The 25,741-nt window shown below is 36.0% G+C and overlaps 1 protein-coding gene across 1 annotated transcript in view; it reads right to left on the bottom strand.

Moving 5' to 3' along the window:
* Positions 1 to 25,741, bottom strand: part of TBC1D5 (TBC1 domain family member 5) — a 578,427-nt gene that overhangs the window by 223,606 nt on the left and 329,080 nt on the right. The window contains exons 10-13 of the mRNA XM_074269720.1: positions 9,532 to 9,640; positions 7,941 to 8,030; positions 7,787 to 7,861; positions 5,550 to 5,617 (exon numbers count right to left, since the gene is read on the bottom strand). Coding sequence (XP_074125821.1) covers positions 5,550 to 5,617; positions 7,787 to 7,861; positions 7,941 to 8,030; positions 9,532 to 9,640 — 342 coding nt within the window. The remainder of the gene's footprint in view (positions 1 to 5,549; positions 5,618 to 7,786; positions 7,862 to 7,940; positions 8,031 to 9,531; positions 9,641 to 25,741) is intronic.

Genomic DNA, 25,741 nt, shown 5'->3' with positions numbered 1-25,741 from the left:
CTGAAGCTGAAATATTTTGGCCACGAAATGAAGAAACAGAACTCAGTGGAAAAGACCCTGATATTGGGAAGAACCGAAAGCAAAGGAGGAGGGGACAACCGAGGATGAGATGGATAGACAGCTCCTTGGAAACGATGAACATGAGTATGGTCAGACTTTGGAAGAGAAGGGAGGACAAGAGGGTCTGGCATACAATGGTACATTAAGATCATGAAGAATCAGATACATCTTCAATGTATGATGCCTCTGGTATACAGTAAGTGCTTAATAAACACTTGTTGACTAAGTAGAAGCCAGGAAAACAATAAGGAAACTACATGATAAAAGCCAGAGTTAAAAGTAATGGCAATGTTTGTTTGGGTTTAAGACCTCTCATATGATAACTTTTAATAAGACAAGTGGATCTATTTCCTGAGAAAGAAAGGAGTTAATAAAAAACTGAAATGATCAAAGGCCTTGTCAGTGCATTATGGTACATAATTAGGTAATTAGGAGTATTAAAAGAGACAAAGCACCTGACCCAGATGAATCAGTGAAGATGTTAGTGTTCAGTAAGTTATCCCATGAGGAAAAAAAAAAAAAAGGTCCTTGGTGAGAGTTGTTAATAGTGCAATAGGACAAGGGAGCACTGAAAACCTTGAACAATAAATAAGGAGGTTTTTTTACTTAAAAAAACTGAAAATTAAAATATGTGAAAATCAAAATTTTGAAAATGGTCGATGCAAATGCTCAAGATTAAATATTTATGAAACACTAAAAATCAGTAGTACGTCAACCTGTCTCCTTTAATTACTTTACAGAGAAAAGGGAGAATCAAAATCTCAAATTGTAAAGCAGATAGAGCCGTTGTTATCTGTTTCTATAGATCTTTCTCACACAATAACACAATGGCACAGTGTAGGGAGAAACCACTGTCTAGAGTCAGTAGCGATGGACTAACCAGCAAGCTCATAAGGCTGTAGGGCTCTTCTGGGATTTAGTTCCATCATCTATTACATAAGAAAGTGAAATCAGATGATCTCCAAAATCTTTGCTAATGCTGAAAATTCCATCATTATCTAACAATAAACCTATCAATACCACTGAGCTTGAAGTTGTGAGACATGTAGAATTCAAGATTTGGCCACAATTGGAAATAAGGACTTCACAGTTTTGTGCTTCTGTGATTCTTATTTAAGAAGTTTCTCCTCTAGCATAACCTTCATGTTTTTGTGCTACTGTTTATTTCAGAACCTGCTGAAACTTTTGATGAGGACTGAATTAAACTTTAATTAAACCTAGATGAGAAGGCCTGGGCCTTTGGGGGATTTTAGGGAGTGATTTCATAATGCTAGTGCACAAACCACACTTTATTTTTAACTATCGACAATAATCTGAATACCCAATCATGAAGAGTGGCTACAAGCTGGTTTAGCGAAAACAGATTGGATGTCAGAGGGTTGGAAACAATCCTATTGCTGAGAAGCTCTGGATGACAAAGTTCCTGCCAAACAATGTCTTCCTCCTACTGCTCCTTAGATGCCGAAGGAAAGGCTACCCAACATGTTGATCAAAGTACTACCACTATCTGCCCTTTTTAAAAATGCACCCAGAGTCTGACTCAACTAGAGTTTAAGAAAACATTTTTTGCAATAAAGAGGATTCCAAGTTTTAAAGTAAGAAACTTAGTGAAACACAGGGAAAAAAAAAATTTATAAAGCTGAGATATCGTAGGGAAAGAAAAACATGAAATGAAAGTAATAAATGAGAACATAGACATTTAAAATTTTTGTAATCATAGTAGTTGGCTAAATATTGAATTTTACCTTAAATATTGTCAATGGGGGAGAGCTATGAGCCACTTGATAGAATTATTGTTTTTTGCATTCCTGAAAAATCTGTTTTCTCCCCCTTTAATATTTAAGAAATACACACACACACACACGACACACACACAACACCCCACACACACAATACACTCACTCACACACATGCACGCAGGTTGCTGACAACTCCTAGAGAGCGGCTTGTGTTGTAGTTTTCACTTTCCAGGCTGTGAACGAGTGCATATGTGAGGGGCTGGTTGTGCATGCACAAGCGTGACTTTTGTCTGCATTAAACAAAATCGCAACACAACACAACGCTCTCCCCCTCGTTCATGTGCGCCTGCAGTCCACCTCTAGGAGAGTGAAAATATAAATACAAGCTGCTATTTTGGTGTGATCACACGAACATGGCAGCTTGTGTTTTTTTTTTCCCTTTAACATTTTAACACTGGGCAGATTGTCTGCATTAACACACACCAAAATCAATTCTGCTCTGAAATTTCTTGTAAAATCTTTCCCTGAGGAATCATTAAAAAAATAAAAATGAATTTTAGGAAATATAACTTTTTAATGGGACAGTATGAAATGTTGGACTAGCTTACTGGAAACAGTTTTCTAAAGAGTTAATTATTAAATGTACTGAATCAGAAAGTTAAACATTGAAGGTCACTTTTGTCTATTGGTGAATAGTGTAATTTCTTATAAAAATCAGAATTTGACTAAGTTTCAAAAGAAAATTACATAGGGAAATTCTATTCTGCATCTTAAATCTACCAACAAGATTCTTCCTGTTGTTGAATTGGAAATGATGGGAACCTCAGCATGAAGTGACTGCTCTCATTTAGAGTTTATAATGTGTAAGGAGAGGAAATCAAATCTGTATAATTCATGCCCTATATACTGGGAGAGAAAAATTCAAAGAATTTAGTGTGAACAGGTGAAATCTTGTAGAATAAATTTCTTCCAGGAATCACAGAATGCAGTTCTGAAGACAGAAAAAGAAACAATTACAATGGAGAGAAAAAGAGGAAGTTTTCTAAAGAAACTGATGTGGACACACAGGGAGCTCATGAATCAATATGAAATTTTAGAAGATGAGTTCCGAAGCCAGAAATCAGCTGGTGGGATGTAAGAAGGACATAGACATGAAGCTGGGATCTATAATGTTCACAGGGCCAGGATGACAAGGAAATCTAAGAACAAAGAAAGGGAATATGTTAGCTCTCTTCAGGAAAAGAGAAGAATGAGAGAAGTTAAAGGATCACACTTGGGGTAGACAGCAGATTAAAACAGACAATTGCTTAGCTGTTTTCTTCTGTTATCTGTGCCTGGAAGAAGGATTTTGAAAGATCATGTTGATAATATAAGAAAACACCTAGCTGCTCATGATGAATTCATATCACCTGGAACAGATGAATTCTGTGCTAAAAAACTGGGAGCTTTCATGGCTGAGCTACTTGCCAGGTATGATCTTGGGAAGATTGTGCAGAAGGACCAGACGCAAGGCTGGGTAATGGCGAACAAAATGCAACTGTGGCGCAGTCTTGTCCCAATCATGTCAGGAATGCAAAAGCCATCCCGAGCTGAGTCTGGGAGGGAAGGGAAGGACAAACAACAGGGCCACCGGGATTATCACCGTTATCATGATCACTGGGCAGGGCACGATCCTACCACAGAGACCACAAAGTGTCCCACTGGAAACAGGGGAATGGTGATCCAGGCCCAGGCCCGTGGTGAGAGACAGACTTGAAGTTGCTCTCACTGAGTTCTGACGGCAGGTGCAGAGGCCGAGCTCGCGTTCTGAAGGACGGGCCGCCGAAACCCTGACAGTGACCCAGGAGCCACTACAAGAGGGGAGAGGCGCTTGGAGGAGGGCGAAGGGAAAATCCCTTATTTCCAAAAGGGAAACTTCAGGGCCTACAAACTACAGGCCAGTGAGCAAATATGGAAACGTTCTGAAGAACTGGACAGGTATAACTACAATGGGCTGCTTGCTGTCTAGGGGAGGGAGCAGGCAGGGAGGAAAAACTTGGAACACAAGGTTTCCCAAAGGGGAGTGTTGAAAACTGTCTTCACATGTACTTGGAAAAATAAAAAGCAATTACAAAAAAACTTTTCAAAAGGAAGAGAGAGGAGCTCTTAGAGAGGGCTGGGCCTGGGGGGAGAGTCCCTTCTCCTGCTTGTTGGTCAGTGTGGTCTCTTTAGTCTCTGTTTCCCTCGTGTGTCCAGAGCTGGACATTGAGGAGGGGCTCCACAAAGTGAGGGCTCAGCGAGCTGAGACAAGCAAGAGCCCTCTCTTACTTAGAAAACCCCAACTGACGGAGGCTCAGAATCTTCGGGCACCTGGGGCTTGGCCACAGTCCAGAAACTGCAGAACCTAGAAGAACCCGGAGTGTGTATCTGGCATTAGTGTGCTTGGGGCCGGGATAAAAGTGTGAAGAAAGAAGGCGATGGCATGGACACATGCACAACAAGCCAGAGGAAATGAAGGAGAAACAAACTCCATGGAGGTAACCACGAGACAGCTGCCGGGCCGTGGGGAGTGGGAGGGCAGCGCTCATAGGAGGCGGTGTTGCGGGGGGGAGGGGGGAGGGGGGTTTCCTTTGAACTGGGGGGGACAAAGCCTCTGCTGGGAAGGGAGGGGAGAGCAGAACACGTGCTGGGAAATGACTGAAGGAAGACTGATGCCAGGGAAAGAGTGGCAGCAAACCAAGGGAAAGAACATTTGGAGGAGAAAAGAATGGAGTCCATGCTTCTCCTCCAACATCAGCCGTCCATCTCAGCAGTTTTAGAGAGAGAACTCCAGGAGAGGGCGTGGGAGAAGACTTGCTTGAGCCCGGTTCTGCTATTTCTGAGCAGTCTGAACAGGGGCAAGCCATTTTATCCTGAGCGATAAAGAGGAATAATCATCTCTGCTCTTCTCCCCTTAAAAGGGCATACTCTCAATCAGAGGAAATGCTATTTGTAAAGTACTAAGGAAATTTAAACTCGTTATTTCTTTCTTTTTTGACAGGCCACAGATACTCTGTGACTCTAGACCTACTGCTGGTATCTTTTATTACTTCTTATTTTAACATATTGTTGTACTAGCATTATGTTGTAGGTAGTTGTACAGAATCCCAGAGATCTATTCCTAAAAAGACAGATACTTAGAAAATAGCCAGAATTGCAAAGATCTGTGTCTAACTGCAAGAGGCCAAGGAGGCTTATAAGGGATTGGATAAGCAGAAATTTAGATGTGTTAGGATGCAGTTTGGCCCCTTTATAGATTTTGGAGGTATGGAGACTTGGTTCGCAGAGTACAGCATCTGTTAGAGGTGTTGATAGGAATCCAACAAGCCCAACAACAGCATAACAGATTATATATAACATTAATGTAAAAAGAGAATGCTTAGCCCTTCCAATAAATTTCTATAACTTTCTAAACGTTAATGTGTTTTATAATTATCATAAATGCAACAGTTTAGTCAGAAGAAAGCTGTCGTAAAAGACCCTTTGTCTCACATTTTAAAAAGTCTCTATTTTTAATGAACCACACCAATTCTTTACTACAGAATTAATATTAGTAACAAGAGTAAGGTACTGATTCAATTTAATACATTTCCAATCCTCCATGAATTTCTCTTTATACTGGTTTTTTTTAATTATGTAAAACTTATAGGGCAAACAATAAGAACTATAGAGTTAGAAATAACATAAATGTGAATCTTTAAAATTACTTTTTTGAGTGGTTCTTATACATACGTTCTTTTGACATCTTGTTCAATCATTGCTCGAAGTTCTTTATCCTGGAAAAATTTATTCCAAAGACTCTGAAATGAAGAAAAATGTACCACTTGAAATAATAGTATTCATTTGGTATGCTCTGCAAAAAATAATTTCAAATAACTTTTATAAATGTTAAATTAATGACATCATCTTTTCTATTAAGCCTTTTAACTTTGAAAATGGAGGACATGTGACTGATCATAAATTTCTTAAGTCTACTTCAGTCTTTTAAGCGCATGCTTATTCTAACACAATTTCTTTCTTTTTGACATTAGCGTATAGTCTTCACAAAGCATGGTCTATCACCATTACATAGGAGTGAAATGCATAAAAAGATCATTTACTTAATCTATATGAAATAGTGGCTGAGGATTTATAGACTTTTATCAACTGGTTAAGAAGGTTTCTTGGCTCTGTCTGAAGCTCCAGTCTAACAAGCTGGGTGCCTTCTGGCTATCCGCTTGCTTATAAGTCTCAATTATGCCAATGGTTCCCCCTGCCTGCCCACTGAAGAAGCTGTCCCAGTTTTGAGAAATATTAGAAAAGGGATCGTATCCTGAAAACATGATCAAATTGTGATATACTGTGAAGAAAGGGTCCATTTTCATTCCGATGTCCTCTTCGGCAATTCTAGGGGAAAACCTTTATTCTCTACCTTTAGTATCGTCATAGTCAATTAGAATTCTCGAAGCTGGGGATCAACTCCCTGAAGTAAGGTACAATATTTGGGATAGAAAGAAACTTGAGTAGAAGCCTGACAAGAGCATGAAGACAGTCTCAAAGAGGAAGGATTGGCATTCTTCATGAAGAGCTTTTGTTTTTGGATCCTTTTCCGTCTAACAATCTCAATGTGATACTTTCTCATTGAAAGCTTCACTTAGTAATTTAATGGCTTCTTAGTGAAAATTCTGATTCTGATAGATGGTGTTTAGCATAATATCTGGCACACAGAAAGTGCTTAATAAATGTTTATTGATCTCCTAACAAAATAATGAAGAAATAACTAAGGTTTGGAATATCATATAATATGAAATACACACTGAATAAATTAGCAACTGTTTGCTAATTTTCATAAAGACTTTGGCAAAGTTCCATTAATTTTATATTCTAATTCTTGTAGTGAAAACAAGGTTCTTTAGTAACTTGGTAAGTAGCAGATTAGTCCAAAAAGAAGTCTAAAAAGTCCAGCCAGGATTAATCATTGCTAAAGAAGCTATGAAGGCGATGACGGCTAAGAAGCAAATGAAGGGAGTAGATGAGTCTCACAAGAGAACACTTCAGGATCAAATCTAACTTGATATTTGAGGGCATAATAACTATAGGTAAGATTCCACAAGATGGAACAAATATCTTTCTATTCAAAATGTGATCAAAATCAAAATGTGAATTTAAAAAAAAAAATGGGAAAAAACTTCCTCTGGATTATTCTCTTAAACTCCTCATAGCTGTTCACTCAGGAACACCCCTGGTTTGAGAACAGTTCTATAATCTCCTGATTCAGAAGCAAGAATGGAGAGGAGGTATTATGGGTCAATCAGAGCTGGGCCAATGCAATTCATTTTAAAAGAACATTACATCGCAACAAAAGACGGAAATATCTACCGAACTCTTAGGCTATCTAAGCTAAAGCTACCTTCCAGAAAATTGTTTAGAGCAAGCAAGCATGTTTTCATTTTTTTTTTCTGTCACAGAGCTGGTGAAGCTCCATTTCAGAATAACGTTCAAAAAATTGATAACTGAAGGATATGCAAATTTCAGTTAGAGTGAAAATAAAGATGCACTACCCCTCCCTCCCCCACTCTGCCTCCTCTAAGTTCCTAGCCACGCTGGCACTGATGCCTGGATACCAGCAGGGTGTAGGGGACCCCTGCTGAATCCATGCTCCCAGACAAGGTCAGAGGTTGCACAGGAAGAGGGCACAAAAGGCCAGGGGGGAAGTCCTTCACTAGACCCCCTTTGCTCCCTGGGCCTTCTCTAGCACACCAGGGTTTCTTCCTCCCCTCTACCAATCAGAATATTGTAGGTGACTGATTACCAGGTGAGATACCTTAGGATAACTTTAGATCTATGTCATGGGTGGGACTTAGGGACAACTGGAATGGAAATACAAGACTTCAAACTGAAAACCAGTATTAATAGTTTCCATTTTAAACATACTCATTAAATTGTCAAAGTTGCCTATGAAAAATAATGACTAAAAGACAATTTTTTACCCCTTCATCCTGGGAGAGAGGATTATTGATCATCAAATCTTGCTGTCCCGCAGCCTTCCGAGGGTTGGTAATATGCTGAGGGAGGTAAATAAAATAGAAATCAAAACTAGAGCCTGGTACTTCTTGGAGGCCCATTTGTTAAACTATTACTTACTCTTTCTTTGATGTTATTGTACCAGGCTCTCAGTTCCTTAGTTTGGCTGGTCCACTTACTTTTATCTTGAGGAAGAACATTCAGAAAAAGCTGAAGAAGAAATGAAGTTATTATTCATAAGAAGAAAAAGAACATGAAATGATGTTTAAAAAACCACCAAAGCCAATAAAATACTTACAGTAAATAAATTATTTATTTAAAACAACAACTAATCTATATTTAAAAGCATTAATATAACAAATGAAAAACTGAAATAACATAAGTGAAGATTATGAAATTTAAAAAGGAGAATCGTTAAATGGGGCCATTTTCTTAGGACACATATTAAGAAAAAAATATATAATGAATCAGATTTGTCCAAACTACAAGAAAACAATATTGAGGTTCAACCACATTATGTCTTTATTGAAAAAGAAGAAAGAAGCAACAAAGTGTTGATTATGATTTTTCTTCTCTTGAAACATATATGCAACCGATAAAGAGAAAGAGCAGCTAATTGTGAAAAACCATGTCTTTCCCTTTTTTTAAACAAAAAATGTAATTTATAACCAGCAATCAATTATGGAAAATAACAAGTATTCCAACAAAAACAAATCTGATTTAATTTATTTCAACCTAATATTAAGATAAATCTGGCCCTTTAATTTTTATTTTTAGCAAGTGAGAGATTTTATTCAAAGTTAAACAATAGGAAACAGGGATAAGCCCAAATGGGCTCAAATACTGTGGTAGCAATTCTCTTTACTCTTCCCTCAAATAGAAGAAAAATGTATTTTAATTATTAATTATAAATTATTAAACTTAAATTGGATAATGTATTTTGTGATTCACCCAGTCTTTACTTCCACCTAACTTGATATGTTTAATCTATACAGTAAAAAGCTTTAAAACTAGAGTTAAAAATCACCAGCTTCCTCTGAAAGAAGAGAAAAAAAGAGCAGTATTTTAAAAGCAAGGACAAAAAAAGCTTACAGATTATTACTGTAAAAATGGTAACCAATGGTCTTTTCCCTCTGAAGGAAACTGGCATAAATTCCTTTCTTTGGGTTTCTGGTCATTCAAAGTGGAAGTCTTTCCCAGTTATTATTTATAAGGGAAATCCAACATTAGATAAAAAAATAAAATAAAATAAAATAAAGAAGGCCCTTGCTCTGATAGTAAGTTTGAGATTAATCGAATGCCTTTCTTTTTAAACAGAGGTGTGTGTCTACATACTCATATGGCTCAAAGATTTATACACAATTTAGAAACTGGTTTTCCTGTTAAATTTATACACAATTTGGAAATGAATTTTTCTGCTAAAAAAAAAAGGGGGGGACAGACAATGTCTATTTTTTACTATCAAAGGCAATGCTAAGCCAGGTAAAGATGTTCATTTTGAAAGGGTCTTTCCCACTGCCAGCTACTGAAGACTAAGGTGTCTCAAGCTTATTAGCAAATGTCCTATGAAAGACAAAATGGATGGCAAAAATTGGGGGAGGAAGTCTCTTGGAAAATTCGGTGATTCTTTGCATCAGTAATCTCTCCGGTGCATCAGGTAATGTGTTGATATACTGCAACCACAAACTGTAAATAAATATTTTCTTCTTACCTTCCAGCAAACACTGCGGAACCTGCTGCTTCTCAGCTGCCCATTAATCCCCTTCAGCCGTATAGTTGCCAAGTAATTGTTGTTTACAAATAGTTCTTCCCATTCTTTACTACATGAAAGAAAAGAGGGCAGGGGAATAAAATTTTAAAACCTTCACAGCTTTGAAAGGGGGTGCTGGTTCAGAGAAAACCAAGTCCTTTTTGACCAGGAGAAAGCAGCAAACTTTAAAAAAGGCATGTATTTAGTTGTGTGGGGTTTCTGAACGCATGGCTGTCTTTTTGGACACATTTCTTTCCCGGATTTAATGAATATGTAGATCGCTATAATTATGCCAGCTACTGAAATTCATAATGTCTATGGAGGCTATTCCATTTCCTCTAAAATGTTGGTACTGCAGTTCAGTGAATAAACAAGAAAAATGAATATTAATATAAACATATTACTGTTTTAGCCATAGACAAAGATATATCCGCTCCAGAAATGTTCAACAAAAAGTAGAGCCGTTGCCTGTATGGGTTTTTCACATGACATATCAGCTTAAATGAACCTTTCTTTTCCTTAATGTCAGGATGGGCAGTTAACCAGAATAGAAGACTACTTTCTTTAACTTTTAGTGCTCTTTACTATTGAAATCTCTTCTACTTCTTTCTACATGATCAGTTTTAAAATTTTAACAGGTGCTAGCAAATTTAAAAAAACATCAAAAAATTAAAAAGCCTCACTGTATAAACTGTTAAAGGCAAGCTCGAGTACCTTGCAGTACCTATGGCTGAGTAGATAAACAACCGAAATATGCCTCCCAGGCATGCAGGCACCAGGGGCCTAACACCTGTGCCTCATTAATATACAAGTAAATCTGCTCTACTGGGAAACAATTGGAAATTAATTGTCCCAAACCATTTACTGAGTTTGAATAAAGGAATTAGACCTATATTTCCTGGGTTTTCCACTGACTAAATTTCCAGCCTCAAATCTGCCTATTGATGGCTCATGGAGTCAAACTTTATAAAATGTCTTACAAGTTCTAAACAGGTCACATTGAAAAGATACTTTTAAAGTATGATCCTAATGTAAAGTCTTAATGATCGATTAAAGGACACGACTTTTTCTTCAGGAAAAAAATGGCAAGTGTCTTTTTATTCTTGATAAGGGCAAATACAAATGTCATTGACTTGGAGTCTATGGCTCTATTCCAAATAAACTTAGCCTCTTTTTATCATTTCATAATTACAAAAATATAAGCATACTCATAAGCTTTGAAAGGTCTTTTAAAAAAAAACTAAGTAGGATTTTCCAATCCAATTTTAAAAGTCAGTTTTTAATGAGGCAGGTTCAGGAACACAAAGGGCAGGAAAAACTTCTCTCCTACCCATCCCACAAATAAGGTTCTACCAGAGAAACCTTTTACCCAGAAGTCTCGTGTACCAGGCCAGGCCAGAAGTTCTTCCCTTCTCTTGGCCCAGTCTGGTGAAACCCACAGATCCTTTCTCAGAATAATGTTTCTAAATGCATAAAACAAAATATTTAGATTTAAAAAGAAAATGAATTATAATGAAAGAAAATTTCCCTTCTGAGGTTTATGAATTTTCTCTGGAGGGACAGCTCAAGTATATACACTTCCACCATAGTCTCTATGGCTTCAGGTTTGTGTGTGTGTGTGTGTGTGTGTGTGTGTGTGTGTGTGTGTGTGTGTGTGTGTGTGTGTGTGTGTGTGTGTGTGTGTGGTAAAGGCTAACCCATAATAACCAACGGGGTTAGCTTTTTATAGTTTTCAAAGCATATTTTATTTGTATATTGCATTATGTGGACAAAATTGAGGTAGAAGAGACTGTGATTTCTCTCATTACACTCCTAAAAAGTTAAGCAATATTAATACTTAATATTTACATATTATTTACTATGTGTCAGATACTGTGCTAAGTTCTTTACAGTTATTATCGCATTTAATCCTCACAATTATTTGAAGTAGGTACTAATGTTATCTCTATTTTGCAGATAAGGAAACTGAGGCAGGAAGCAAGTAAGGACTTACTTAGGTTCATATTAGTAAGTATCTGACACCAATTTTGAAGTCAGGTCTTCCTGATTCCAAAACCAAGACTATCCATTTTATCGCCTAGCTGCATCCTACTGAACACAGAGATCACATGATGAAAAAAATAATAAAATAGAATTAGATGAAGTACCTTTCATAGCTATAGCTAAGGGTTGAATGCTTAACAAAAATTAAAAATACATAAAATTGAAAAGGTTTTGCATTAAAAAAAAATTAAGATAGACCAGGATTTAAAAAGAAGCAGTCAACTGGGGAAAATATCTTTAAATCAAATATTTAAGGATCTGATTTCTAAGAGTAGAAATTAGTTATTGAAATACATAAAATCAGAATCCAGTATTAATGGATATGGATAAAGTTCTCAAAAGAACTGTTAAGTTATATGAAGGATATGAATGTTTCAAATAAGGTCAAATAAGAAAAGGTGGAAATAGTCATGAGGAAATAGTCATTGTTTAAGCTGTTAAAACTAAAATGTCAGTCTCCTTTGACCCAGAAATTCTATTGTTAGACCTATATCAAGGAGTTCAATGAAAAAATAATGGGGAAAGGGAGAGCTCAGTGCTAGCCAAAGAAATTCAAATGTCAGAATATTTGGAGGAGGTTCTGATGTCCCTTTCTTCCTTGAGATACTAAAGTAAAAGTGTAAAGTAGTGTAAAGTACAGGGGGTTAAGTGAAAGTGGGAGGGCTGACACCTACTATCTCTTCTCAAATCCAATATTATTCATAGTAACCAAGGTACTCAGAAATTAATTCAGACACAACTCGTTTGCAAGATTTACTGTAGTGTGAGAATTAAGAAATTGTCTCAAGATCAAGCAAACATCACATCACATGATTCTTATCTGTGGAAAGGATGGTCCTTTTTCATTTCAAATAAAAACTTCTGCTTTGGTTATAGTTAACAATATAGAAGAACAGTAGCTGGCATATGAAGCAAAAATTACATAAAAATTCAAAAATTCATTATTTTATGGCCCTAAATTATTTTAGCTAAGGAAAAACCTAAAGGAGGTAATTAATATCAACATGAAAAAACTCCACAAAATGTTTTCCTTTGAAGTGGATATTAGGTAAGCCATCTACTACAACCATGTCATACACACAAATACATGTTTGAGGTCATGGTATCTTGACTTCAGGACATGGAAAAGACCTTGGATTCCATCACCCAACAGAAGAAGCATCTAAATTGAGGGGCAGGGAAGTTAAAGTCTATGACACTGTTCATCCAATTCCTGTTGAGTCAGTGCTTTTTTTCTCTAATCTTCTCTCTGCCTAGCCTTACAGTCAGGCTGTGTGACGGCCCTGAACTGGGAGATCTGGACAATGGCTGTGGCTTCAGCAGACTGACTGTCCAAAGGTACAACCTTCTCAACAAATAGTTCTTGCTTCCCATAAATGTAATCCACTCTACTGGACCAATACAGTTTACTCTTGGAACTATCTCTAAGTGTTTTATGATTCTTACAAATATCCTCTGAAAGGAATTATTACATTCTTTCCCCCACCCCCTCTGTATGTATATATATATATATATATATATATATATATATATATATATATATCTAGATAGATAGATAGATAGATAGATAGATAGATAGATAGATATACATAAATAGATATAGATAGATCTATCTATCTATCTAGATATATATAGAGAGATCTCTCTCTATATATATCTAGATAGATAGATAGATAGATAGATAGATAGATAGATAGACAGATCTATATCTATATCTGATGTAGTGCCACCATTCACTGAGAGCAATTTCAACCACATTTATTCAGAAGATCCCAAATTCACACTGACCTCTAACTGCTGGGTTCCTGGAGAGGGGACAGGCCTCTAAAGAGAGCACTTACTTAATATTTCTGATGGAGGTGATCTCTATCATAATTCTGATCACAACCTACCCACACCTTCTTACTCTTTTTCACATTATACCATAAGTATAGGTATCAGATTCGTTCCTTATTTTTGTAGCTCACAGGATAGATGGATCCAATACTCTGGTAACAGAATAAGAGAAGAGATATTTCCCAAGTCACACAAGTAAAAGTGGTGCAATCAATATTTGAATATCCGTAGGGTTAAATATCCAGCATACCTTCCTATTCATCATGCGGCCTTTCAGGTTAAGGTCTCTGATCAAGCAAGCACATGAACTGTCCATCTGTCAGCCCCTCACAACCCTCAATTCATTATATAATAATATTATAATATATTATTATATAATCACTATACATACTCTGCTAGTTCTTAGGAATCAAAGACAAAATGAAAAACTGTCCCTATTTTCAAGCAGTTTACATTCTAGTGGGAAAATAAAGATAGGTAAACAAGAAGTATCAAGATGAACTGACTTTGAATTTGGCTTCATCCATTTGAAATCTGCATGACCCTGAGTGAATCAATTAATGGAAGGTCTTTTGTTTTCTGAATACAGAATTGAAGGAAATAATATAAGATAAGCCTGGAAAAAGAGATGATAACCAGATTATAAAAGGCTTTAAATTACAAATGTAGGAAATTTTGTTTTATCTAAGAAACAGGGAGCTGCTGAAACTTCTTGAACAGTAGTGTGATATGATCAACTTATTCTAGAAAGATGATTTAGTAGCCATATGGATGATGGATTAAAAAGATGATGCTACAATCCAGGTGCTAGGAGACTATTATAATACTCTATGGATGGTAGTGATCACGCATGTGGGAGAGATGGGGTCAGATGACGGAAGAGAAGATAAAAATAGAATTCACAAGACTTAACAACTGGTTAGATATGGATAGATAAAGAAGGAGCATCCAAAGAGGAAGCAGCCTATGCTTTAAGAGTTGCATGATACCATGAGCATAATTATAATTCAGAAATACAGTGTCACCAGACATTCTCATTTTGTACAGCTCACGTTCACATTTTGCCACAAATCTTCTGTAGACTGTCCAAAAGATGGGAGGACTTTCTCTGGCTTTTTTGGAATTATCAATGTAGATCTTAAGTTCCTCATCTTTTATTTCTCAGTTTTAAACATAGCCAGCCTCTTTCTTGCTCCCCCTTCTTAGAAAACAATGACTATATAAACTGATTTTTCCATTAACTCTTGGAAGATGGTTAGCTGTGATCCTTTATGAACATGGTATTCTATGGTTGCAGCCACATGTAACATAACGGCTGAAAACAGTTTAGTGCTAATGACAAACTGAGATCTTTTGGGGGGCTCCCAGACCCTGGGAAAAGCTTGCAAACTCCCAGCTAAGCAATTTTATTCAATTGGAGATCTGTCTGATGGTCCCCCATAGAGTAGCCCACACAGCTCCTAGCCCCAGACCAAGATTTATCCCATATAATCAGGATTTTTTTAAATCCATCTCTACCAAATTCCTAATCAGGAGTTTTGCTGGCTAAGAAAGCTTCCTTCTTAGTGAACAATAAAAACCCCTTTTTGCCACACAGATTTCGGGTTTGAAAGTTCTTTCACCCAGAGGGGATCTCCCACCCCAATTCTCGCCCCTCATCATTTGCACCTCATCACTAACATCCTCAAATATTGGAAGCTCTAAGCAAAAGCTAGATGACTACTTGTATGGTGTAGGATGGATTTTTGTTATCATCTAGTTTGGACAAGAGTCTCTGAGGTACTTTCCAAATTGAATTCAATGATTCTGAGAAATGTGTGTAGATTAGATGTAAATTTATGGAGGTAAGTTTTAACTGGGGTTAGCTTTGAAATAAGTTGGGGGAAAACTTTTGGAATATCAAATGAGGAATGAGTATCATATGGATACCGTATGCTTAAGGAACCTGAATTCATGCAGGGGATTTCTGCAGTTTAAAAAAAAAGTTAATGTAAGAAAAAGGTATAAGAAATGACTGATAGTATTATTGCTGTTACTGAGTATAAGGGGGAAAAGAGAAAGAATTATTTAAAATTAATATTAGTTTTAGAAATTTATGAATAGAAAAAATGATTAGTTTATTAGGCATATAAAACTTTTATGAAATGACCTATTAATTTTTAGAAAAGAATATAGCATTTATACTTTCTAAAATGGTAATACTTTTGGAAAGTGAATGCTAAAATTGAAAGTTTACCAGATGAAAAATAACTGGAAATATAAGAGATATATGAATTAGGCATGTCAGCATCTGATGGTTAAAGCATGGCTCTAGATATGAGGAAATCTTCAACATTAGGACTGACTGCAGGTGCCAGAAGCAACTAGATAAACACTGATGTTATCTATAATTACCTCATTTTTAGCTTAAATCACAGGTAATGAGGGAACTCAGTCTCTAAAAGGCAATTAGAAACTGTACATGGCTTTTCTGTTTTCTGTATCAGGAATTTAAAAAAAAAAAAACACAACTTACTTTTATTTAAAGATTTTCTTTCCGATAAAGAAACCTCATAGTACATTACTCATACCAATATGAAAATAAAGGCTGTACAATTTATATATAAGTCTACTGGTGAATGACAATGTAACTGGTTGAAAATAGGCCTCAAACAAGGAATTCACAACAGAACAAAAGCAATGATGAACATATTGGGGTATGTTTATTAAACTTATTTAAATTATTAAAATTAATTTAGGGTGATATTTTAACCAATTTTGAACTTAATTTTAAATTACTTTGTTTTAAAAATTCATGCCAACAGTCACAGAGAAACAAAGAGTTGGCATGGTGTTATCTTTCCACGATAAAGCTCATTTTCTAATTTGTCATTCTCTCAATCCCCCACCAAGATAAATAAGCATCTGTATATAGTATCAAAATGAAATATCACGACTCAACAAACATATTTGTATGAAATCAAAGAGGTAACAAAAAAATAAGGTTCTAAAAATATTTTTAAAATGAAATTACCGCATAAATGGCTCTGTACTGTTAATAACAAAGGGGGGGGGAGTTAAATTATAAACTGGGAAAAATTAGGGGAAAAACCTATCAATCTTAATTTATTTTTAGTTCTTTAAATAAACATTTTATGTGCAGTATGGAGTACATGTTGTTTCTCAGAATTAACTGAGACTTTGGCACAGTAAAAAACAAAACAAAACAAAACAAAAAACAAAGTATAATTGAATTTTCAGACTTCTCCCAATTATTCCACCTATTTCTCTATACCTATAAAATCCCCTAAATGGAGACCCCCCCCATTCATTTGAATAAACTAGTCTACCTGAAAGTTTACATTGTATCCTAAGATAAAGAAGCAGTTTGCTAAGCAAATTAATAGTGTAAACAAGATTTCAAGGAGGAATGTTTACAGTATTTAAGAAAACAAACTGTTTTCAAGCACCTTCAAGTGCTTTAGAAGTACCCATTTATATACCAACAAGTAATATGCCAATTAAAAGTCACTTTTATCTTTTCATTATGGCAGGTCTTCCAAGGACCCCTACTAAGCACAACTGTGTTGTCATAGTTACTAGATACATTTGAAAATAAACAACATTTCTCAAATTATTAATTCATTTATTCAACAAATGTTTATAAAATGGCTGACAAAATATACAACACAGGACAAATCATATGGAGGATACAAAGTAGAACCCCATGGTTTTTTTTGTTTTTTTGTTTTTTTTTTTAAGTGGAAAGTGAGTGAGCAAAATAAGTGGCCGTACAACTGAAATTAAAAGCTATCAAATTGCAAGAATAGTATAGCAAATAAGTGTTGCTAGTTCTTCATGGAGCTTCTATCTTAAAACAAAACAAATTCTCATATATAAAACATAAAATTAAGAAAGTAATGTGCCCCTCATACTTGTTAAAGGGAGAAAGGCCAGTAGAAGAATGTTAAAAATTAGATACAGAACTGAATCAAATTTAGTTCAATGGTGTTTGATGATGCATTTGGAAAAGTCATTTACAAGACAAAGTAAGCTACCTGATGCAGAAATAAGGCACTTGATCTTGGGGTTACCATATATAATGGGGTGGCTTTCAGGGAATATAATTGAGAAATTATAATATATCATGAAACTTTTTTGTTATAGAAGTCTGGGTATGATAGAAAATCAAAGGAGTATTTATTATATACACTTAGGCCTTTACATTTAGAAATCATAATTTTAAATTCAGATTTAAATATATCTCCTATACCATACAATCATCTTATATATCAACTCTCACTATTGATAAACAGCTGTTTACTCCATGCTTACATTTTTACTTCTTTTCCTATAATTTTCTTCTAAACCATCTTCAATCTGACTATAGACCTCATTAGTAAACTATTTTCTTTCAAGTTACTGATGATATCCCTTTCATTTTTAAAAATAGATTTTCACTGGGATCTTTAAAAGCCCCTACACCATTATCTACAGTCTTCCTAAATACTTCCAATGACCCTTGGGTGGGCATTTTTATAGGGTTAGATTTCCAGAAGTCAAGTCAATATGGCTAGAGGCCAAGGAAGCTATACTAAGAGAAACATAGATTGACTCTTGGTCACCTGGATCAACCAAGGTCTAGGGATGGGGATGATTTTTTGCTATCTTTTACAAATTAAAAAAAAAAAAAAAAAAAAATGAAAAAAAAAACACAAAAAACTAACCCAACCTAAGGGGAAGGGGAAAAAAATAAGAAGAGGCACTAGGAAGACAGTGTGCCTATCATAATCTCTTATTTTTATTTGTTATTTTTTAGTCATTTTCAGTTGTGCCCAATGCTTTATGGAGTTTCCTTGGTAAAGATCCTTTGTGGTTCATCACTTCCTTCCCCACATCACTTTACAGATGACCAAACTGAGGGTCGAGAGGCTCACACAAAGTCACATAGCTGGGAAGTGTCTGAGGCCGGCTTTCAACTCAGGTCCTCCTGATTTCAAGCCTGGTGCTCCACCCACTGGGCCACTTGGCAGCTCCAAGCAGGCCATACACCAAAAGAAAGACCAGAGCGGAATATAAAGATCCCACAATAATCCCTATAGGACTGGGAGTAAAGGCTGCACCTATGACCTCCTTAAGACAGGGAACTTCTGCAGAAGGAGGCTCTCCAACCAGGCAGGAGGGCACCGTTTGGCAAGCACCTGCCCAGGCCAAATGACCTTCCTGGACTCTCCAAAGCAACAGGGCGCAGCACGATCAGAATCCCGTCAAGTGTTCCTTTGGCTCAGGCTGGTTCTCTGTCCAATAGACAATCCTGTCTGGTTTGCCAAGAGATGATGAGCTGACCAGAGAGGAGGGGGAATAAAAAGAGAAAGGGTCTAGACAGAGCCAGGGAGGACACATCACCTGTGGGACCCACACCCACAAAGCTCCCACAAAGAAGCCGCAGAAGGCCCTTACAGAGAAGTGAACTAAGTGGGAGCAGTGGCGAGAAGCGGGAAGGGGGAGCACCTAACCAATACCGCCAAATGCTGCAGCCCTGTGGGCAGCAGGCAAACACAACTTGCCCTCATCTCTCTGCCAGCGGACTTTCCAGCCTTGCCGTCTCAAGGCCACCCTTCAATGCCCACTTTTATTCACTCCACTGGGAGACTCAGGATGCCTCCTTTACACGACCAAACAAGTCCAGGCTCTCGTTCTCTCCTGTCCCACCTAAAGCCTCAGCCTTCTAAATGGTGACCCTGACAAGGCCCTTCCCACCTCTGCCAACCCCTCTGTGCAGGTGCCCAAACCCCGCTATCCTACCCCTCTCCCCAACTCCACAAGCTTTAGTGGTTCTCTTTGATGACCGGGAGCAAATAGAAAGTCTTCTAGGTGTTAAAGCCCTTAACAAGCTGGCCTTCTCCTACCTGGCCAGTCTTGTTCCACTAGTTCTTGACTCTCCCCCCTCCCACCTACAGAGGTCAGCCCACCATACCTTTCCACCCGCAGTTCCTCTGGGTCATGGACATGCAGATAAGCTAGACAGTTCCCCAGTGCTAATGTTTCACTTCCCCAGAGTCAGGCAGTCCCCGCTCCTTCTGAGCTTGTTTGCATAAGTTTTCTGGGTCCACACCTCTAATTACTCCTTCTAGCTCTCAATTATTAGACTATCCCAGGGCCTTGTCTTCCTGGTGACAGGGCAGTCTCCTGTAAGGTGCACATCAGCTCTTTGCCTAAAGAGCCTGAGATCAGTGTGCATCACTCTGCAAAGCCGGACACCCTTGTTCCTAGAACTGAGAGTAAGTAATGCTCAGTGATGAGCCCAGTATCTAGCATACAGCAAGTACTTCATAAATATTTGATGATTAAGTGAATTTTCATGCTTCTAAATCCTACTTATGGACAACATATAAAATCAAGTTCAATCCATTCTCATATGTAGCCTTTCAAATACTTTAAGGCACTGATCATATTTCCTTTTAATTATGCTTTTTTTTATTTTCCAAGGAAAACATTACTAGTTCCACAAAAATGAGGATTTCAATGGGGAGAAGGGGGGAGATTCACAAATAGCCCAACACTTATGTTGTATATATATACTTAGGTGTATATATAGGCTATTAAAAATTAATATATGTTATATATGATGCTACATGTATATCATATATATATAATTAAATATGTAAGTTATCCCAAAGGACCAGGTTATCCCAAAGATTCAGAATTGCTGTCCACACAATCTTTATAAGGCAAGGGTTCTAGAACCTTAACCATCTTGGATGACTTTTTTTGGACACACTCCCATTATTATTCTACATGTGTTGGGTGGATGCAGAGTACTCCCTTCCCTGGAAACAATCAATGAAATTTAAAAGAATATACTGTTAAAGGATTCTTATCAATTTAGTTTATTACCAGGTATTCATCTTCACCACTATCTGGTCACTTCTCCATCCAAAAGTTGTATTTTTATTATTTGGAATCTGAGCTTAGAACTTTCATTTTATTTTTATGAAATTTATCTAGGTAGCTTCAGGCTATCCCTTTACCTTGTCAAATCTGACTCCTAATTCTATAATCTATAATTAGGTATTCCTTTCAGTTTTATTTCATCTGTCAATATTATAGGCATGTCATCTACATATTAATATACACCATTGATAAAAATGACTGAACCAGGACAAACTGTATAAGGGTATAGACCACTACAGCAAATCAATAGGAACCTGTCCTTCAGAGATTGACAATGACAAATTAATCAAAAATTGTCACATGTAACATATTTTATACATATGTAATTTACTTCACATCTCAGTGAGATGATATCACTATCATGAAAAATTCTATTTGTGAGATAAAAAATTAGTGCTGCAAGGAATACAGGAAAATATAGGTATATCATAGTATGGATTCCTTTCATGTATAACCTTGACTATATGGTCTCCAAAGCCTCTTTTAAGTATAATTTCTGTGATTCTGATTATAAAATGATTATTTGATATGCATTATTTCATTTAAAACCTCTTACCAACCCTATGAAGTAGACAGTATAAATACTGTTTCCCTTTTATAGATGGAAAAACTGAGGAACAGAGCTATCAGACAATTTCCCCAAGAATACGTGATTAATCAAAGTGGCAGAGCTAGGACTCAAATCCCAGTGGTCTTTATGCTAAATTATACCAACTTTAAATTATTTTCTGGTTCACTATCTAAGGCGATTGCTACACTGATAGTTGATTGATTATTTTCTTGTTTACTAGATGGTAATCCTACTATCTCAGAATGTCATGTAAATTCTCAAATTCTCAAAACTACTATTATAGGGTTGTTTTTTTTCCTTAACTCCTGAAATATACTTCTACTTGATGTGAGAGTTCAGTTACATATTACAGGGTAAGAACTCTACCATTGAGGACTTTTTAGCTGTAACTCAGAAATTTTGGTTTCATCTTAGAAATATTGTTTTATTAATTGTTTCTATATAGTTTTTAAATTCACACATTATTTAGGATTTCATTGCTAAGTCTCCATTTAGATAAATACCTTTGTTTGAACTCCCTGAACTGATCACTATTTTTAAATAAGATGAGGGTTCAATTAAAAAAAAGAAGAAGAAGAAGAAGAAGAAAAGGAGTTTTTGAAGCATTCCAACAAAGCAAACCAGACCTAAACAGATTATTTGGAAAAGAACAATAGAAAGGAGTGAAAATTCTTGGTCTCCCTAAAAGCTAAATAACTTTAAGAGTTTTGAGGAAAAACAAAAAGGTCAGTCATCTAACAGGTGACAGGGTGATAGAAATAGATGTGTTACTGCTGCTTCTCTTAAGAGATACTCTACCCACCTAACACCATATATCAAGATTAAGGTCCAAATGGGTTCATGATCTAGACATAAAGAAAGATATTATAAACAAATTAGAAGAATATAGGATAGTTTACCCCTCAGATCTGTGGAGGGGGAAATTGTGACCAAAGAACTAGAGATCATTAGTGATCACAAAATAGATAATTTTCATTCTATTAAATTTAAAAATGCAAACAATTTTAGAAAGGAAGCAATAAATTGGGAAAACATTTTAACATTCAAAAGTTCTGATAAAGACCTCATTTCTAAACTATATAGAGAATTGACTCAAATTTATAAGAATTCAAGTCCTTCTCCAAATGACAAATGGTCAAAAGATATGAATAGAAAATTTTCAGATGAAGAAGCTCTAAATCACTATAGATTAAAGAAATGCAAATTAAGACAACTCTGAGATACCACTACATACCTCTCAGATTGGCTAAGATGACAAGAAAAGATGATGACAAATTTTGGAAGGGATGTGAGAAAACTGGAACATTGATACATTGTTAGTGGAACTGTGAATGGATCCAGTCATTTGGAGAGCAATTTGGAACTCTACTCAAAAAGTTATCAAATTGAGCATACCCTTTGACCCAGTGTGTTTCTATTGGGCCTGTATCCCAAAGAGCTCTTAAAGGAGTGAAATATGTGCAAAAATATTTGTAGCAGCCCTTTTTGTAGTGGCAAGAAAGTGGAAACTGAGTGGATGCCCATTGGTTGAATTAATATAAGTTATAGCATATGAATGTTATGGAATATTATTGTTCTGTAAGAAAGGATCAGCAGGATGATTTCAGAGAAGCTTGGAGAGACTTAGATGATCTGGTGTTAAGTGAAATGAGAAGAATCAGGATATCATTAAACATGGCAACAACAAGATTATGGGATGATCAATTCTGATGGAAGTGGCTCTCTTCAACAATGAGATGATTCAAACTAATCCAATTGTTCAATGATGAAGAGAGCCATCCACACCCAGTGAGAGGATTGTGGGAACTGAATGTGGACCACAACATAGCATTCTCACTATTTCTGTTTTTGTTTGCTTGCATTTTATTTTGCTTCTCTTTTTTTTTTTTTTTTTTTTTTTGTGCGGAATGATAATTATATATATATATAAAATTCAACATATATTTTTACCATATTTAACATATGTTGGACTATTTGCCATCTAGGGGAGGGTGGGAGGGAAAGGGGAGGAAAACTGGAATACAGGGTCTTGCAAGGGCTAATGTTGAAGAACTGTCCATGCATATATTTTGAAAAATAAAAAGCTTTAATGAAAAAAAAAAAAAAAAAGGGAGAGAGAGAGAACGAAAGAGACATTCCACCTACTTCCCCAGTTTGTGCTATGAAAAATAAGTTTATTTTCAGTATATACTAGTATAAGATGCAAGGCCAATGGGAAGTAGGTGGACAGAAGATATAGTACAGGAATGAGGACAGGAAACAAGAATACAAGACAAATATACAACATATAACAAAGGGAAAACATGAACTGTTCAATTGTTTGCCTCACAGCATTATAGAGATAAGTGAATTCTACTATTGTGAATCTGATATCTTAATGTCTCTTCAATTTATATATCATTTAACAGCTATTCATATTCTGAAAATTTATTCATGAATTCATTTATTGAAAAATGAATGATTTCTCAAATCTTGCCAATGACCATGAGTCTGTTACTCAAAACATCTTTGGAACTAAAAATAAAGTCTGATATTTAGACTGTGTCTGTGAAATTCAAACTGGGATAAGTTTCTAGGGCAAAAGGCAGAACTAGTAACAAAGGGTCTAAGTTGCAACAGCAATTACTGTCTCAATAGACAAACTTCCTAACAATTGGAACTAACCCTGAGTAGAATGAGCTGTCTCCAGAGATAGTGAGTTATTCTAACTTAAGGACTTTAATAAAAGACCAGCTTTATCAGGCAAAATATCTGGAATTGGGAGTGTCTGGTTAGTATCAGTATCAATGGTCTATAAAATGGGTATGTGGTAGGAGGGGAAGAGGAAGAGGAAAATACTGAAAGGTTGGGAGGTGGAGAAGATTATGAAGGACTTTGAATGAAAATAAAAGGATGATCTATTTGATCCTGGAAGTGATAGAACTCTATGGGAGTTTATTCAGTAAAAAGGCTACATGAATAGACCTGTTCTTTAGAAAGATCCCTTTAGAAGCTGAGTGGAAGGACTGACATAGAAAAAGACTTGAGGCAGGAAGATCAACCAGCAGCAACCTTCTGCAAAGGTCCAGATGTGACATCATAGGCCAATGGGGATGATGCTATGAAGGTGAAATTAACTTTGATAGTGAGTTGGACACAGGAGGGGACAGCACCTAAGGTCAAAAGCCAGGGGAACTAGGAAGGCAATGCTCTCAACAATATGACAACTTTGGGAAGGAGATGATTTTGGAGGAAAAGACAGTGAGTTCTTTTTGAACATATTAAGCCGAAGAAGTCTACTGGACATCCAGTGTGACAGCATGTAGGAAATGTAATTGTGGAGGTCAGGAGAGAGAAAACACTTGGATAAATAAGACTTACTGATCAAAGTGAAAGATGAAGATCCAGACAAGATCACTAGATTTAGCAATTAAGAGACCATTAAAGTTTGGAGAGAATATAGTTTCCACTGAATGATGATGTCGGAAGCCATATTGTAGAATTAAAAGGGGAGCAGGAAGCAGAAGTAGGGGCAACTCTTGTAGATGGCCTTCATAATAGGCAGAAGAAATGTATGGGTGAAATAGAGTGGACAGAAGGATCAAGGGAGGATTTTTTTTTTGAGGTTGTAGAAGACATAGGAATATTTGCACATATATACATATATATATATATATTTCCTTTTTCTAGCTTATAATAAAAGTACTTTAAAGTTTTATTATTTAGAGAAGTAGGGAAAAGAATGATTTACTAATTTTGTGTGTAGTAAGGAAGGTCATTTTCCTTCTCTTTCTAGGAGTGTTATTAAACAGACATAACAAGAACAAAGAAATGTTAAAAGAATACATATTTTACTCATCAAATATAATTCTTTTAATTTTTATCATCTTTGTATAGCATTACTTTCCATATTTAAGTTTTAAGAAGAATATGTTAAAATGCAAACCAAGAAGCTTAAAGATTATACTAAAATAAAACTATCACTAAATAAGAGAACTAAGGCCATTTTAAGAATCAATAAAATGTCTATAATTTTATTCTCTCATTTTATATGATCTGTATTTTCTTTAAATAAATAAAAGATATAATCATGATCTTTCTCATTATCAAGCAAATGTTTAGTTATTTTATCTATTTCCCCAGAATTTCTAAACTTAAAAATTACAATACATCAGAGGAAACTGATAAAAATTATAGTTGATGACCCATGAGGACAACAGCATGGTATCTCAATTGGGAATACATAATAAAGAGAAGATTGCATATAAGGGAAGGTTTTCAAATATGGATAGCTGATCATTCTAATGTTTCAGACTTAAGCCTATCTTTACATAGGCAAACATTTACACAGTCTTTGGAATAAAGCAATTTGCTGACTACATAAACAGATATGAATATTCATTCAGTCAAATATTTCTGCAAATATTAACAAGTGCCTACTACGTTCAAGAGAGTACTAAAAATCCAGGAGATAAAACAAAGAGTAAGAAATATTTTGTCTAAACGTGAAAATAGGTTTTTTCAAATATTTCATATTTTTTTTAAACAAGATACATATCAAGGGAAAAACTGTGCCTTTAAGCTATTTTTATTTAGCCATTTTTATTTGATTTATTGTTATTTAAAATATTTACTTTATTTGTCTACTTTTACTTGGGCCTATTACTGTAATCAGATCTGCTGAGTGCCTTGGAAGAAGGGGAGCAAGAAGAGTAAACAGAAAGAAGCCTAGGCTTAGAGCCTGGGAGATGGGTTTGAGACTCAGCTTTAAGTCCAATTCAATTAACCATCTACTATCTCTGTATTCTG

The sequence above is a fragment of the Sminthopsis crassicaudata genome, chromosome 5, assembly GCF_048593235.1.
Source record: "Sminthopsis crassicaudata isolate SCR6 chromosome 5, ASM4859323v1, whole genome shotgun sequence".
Lineage (NCBI taxonomy): Eukaryota > Metazoa > Chordata > Mammalia > Dasyuromorphia > Dasyuridae > Sminthopsis > Sminthopsis crassicaudata.
This window is presented reverse-complemented; position numbering and strand designations above follow the sequence as displayed.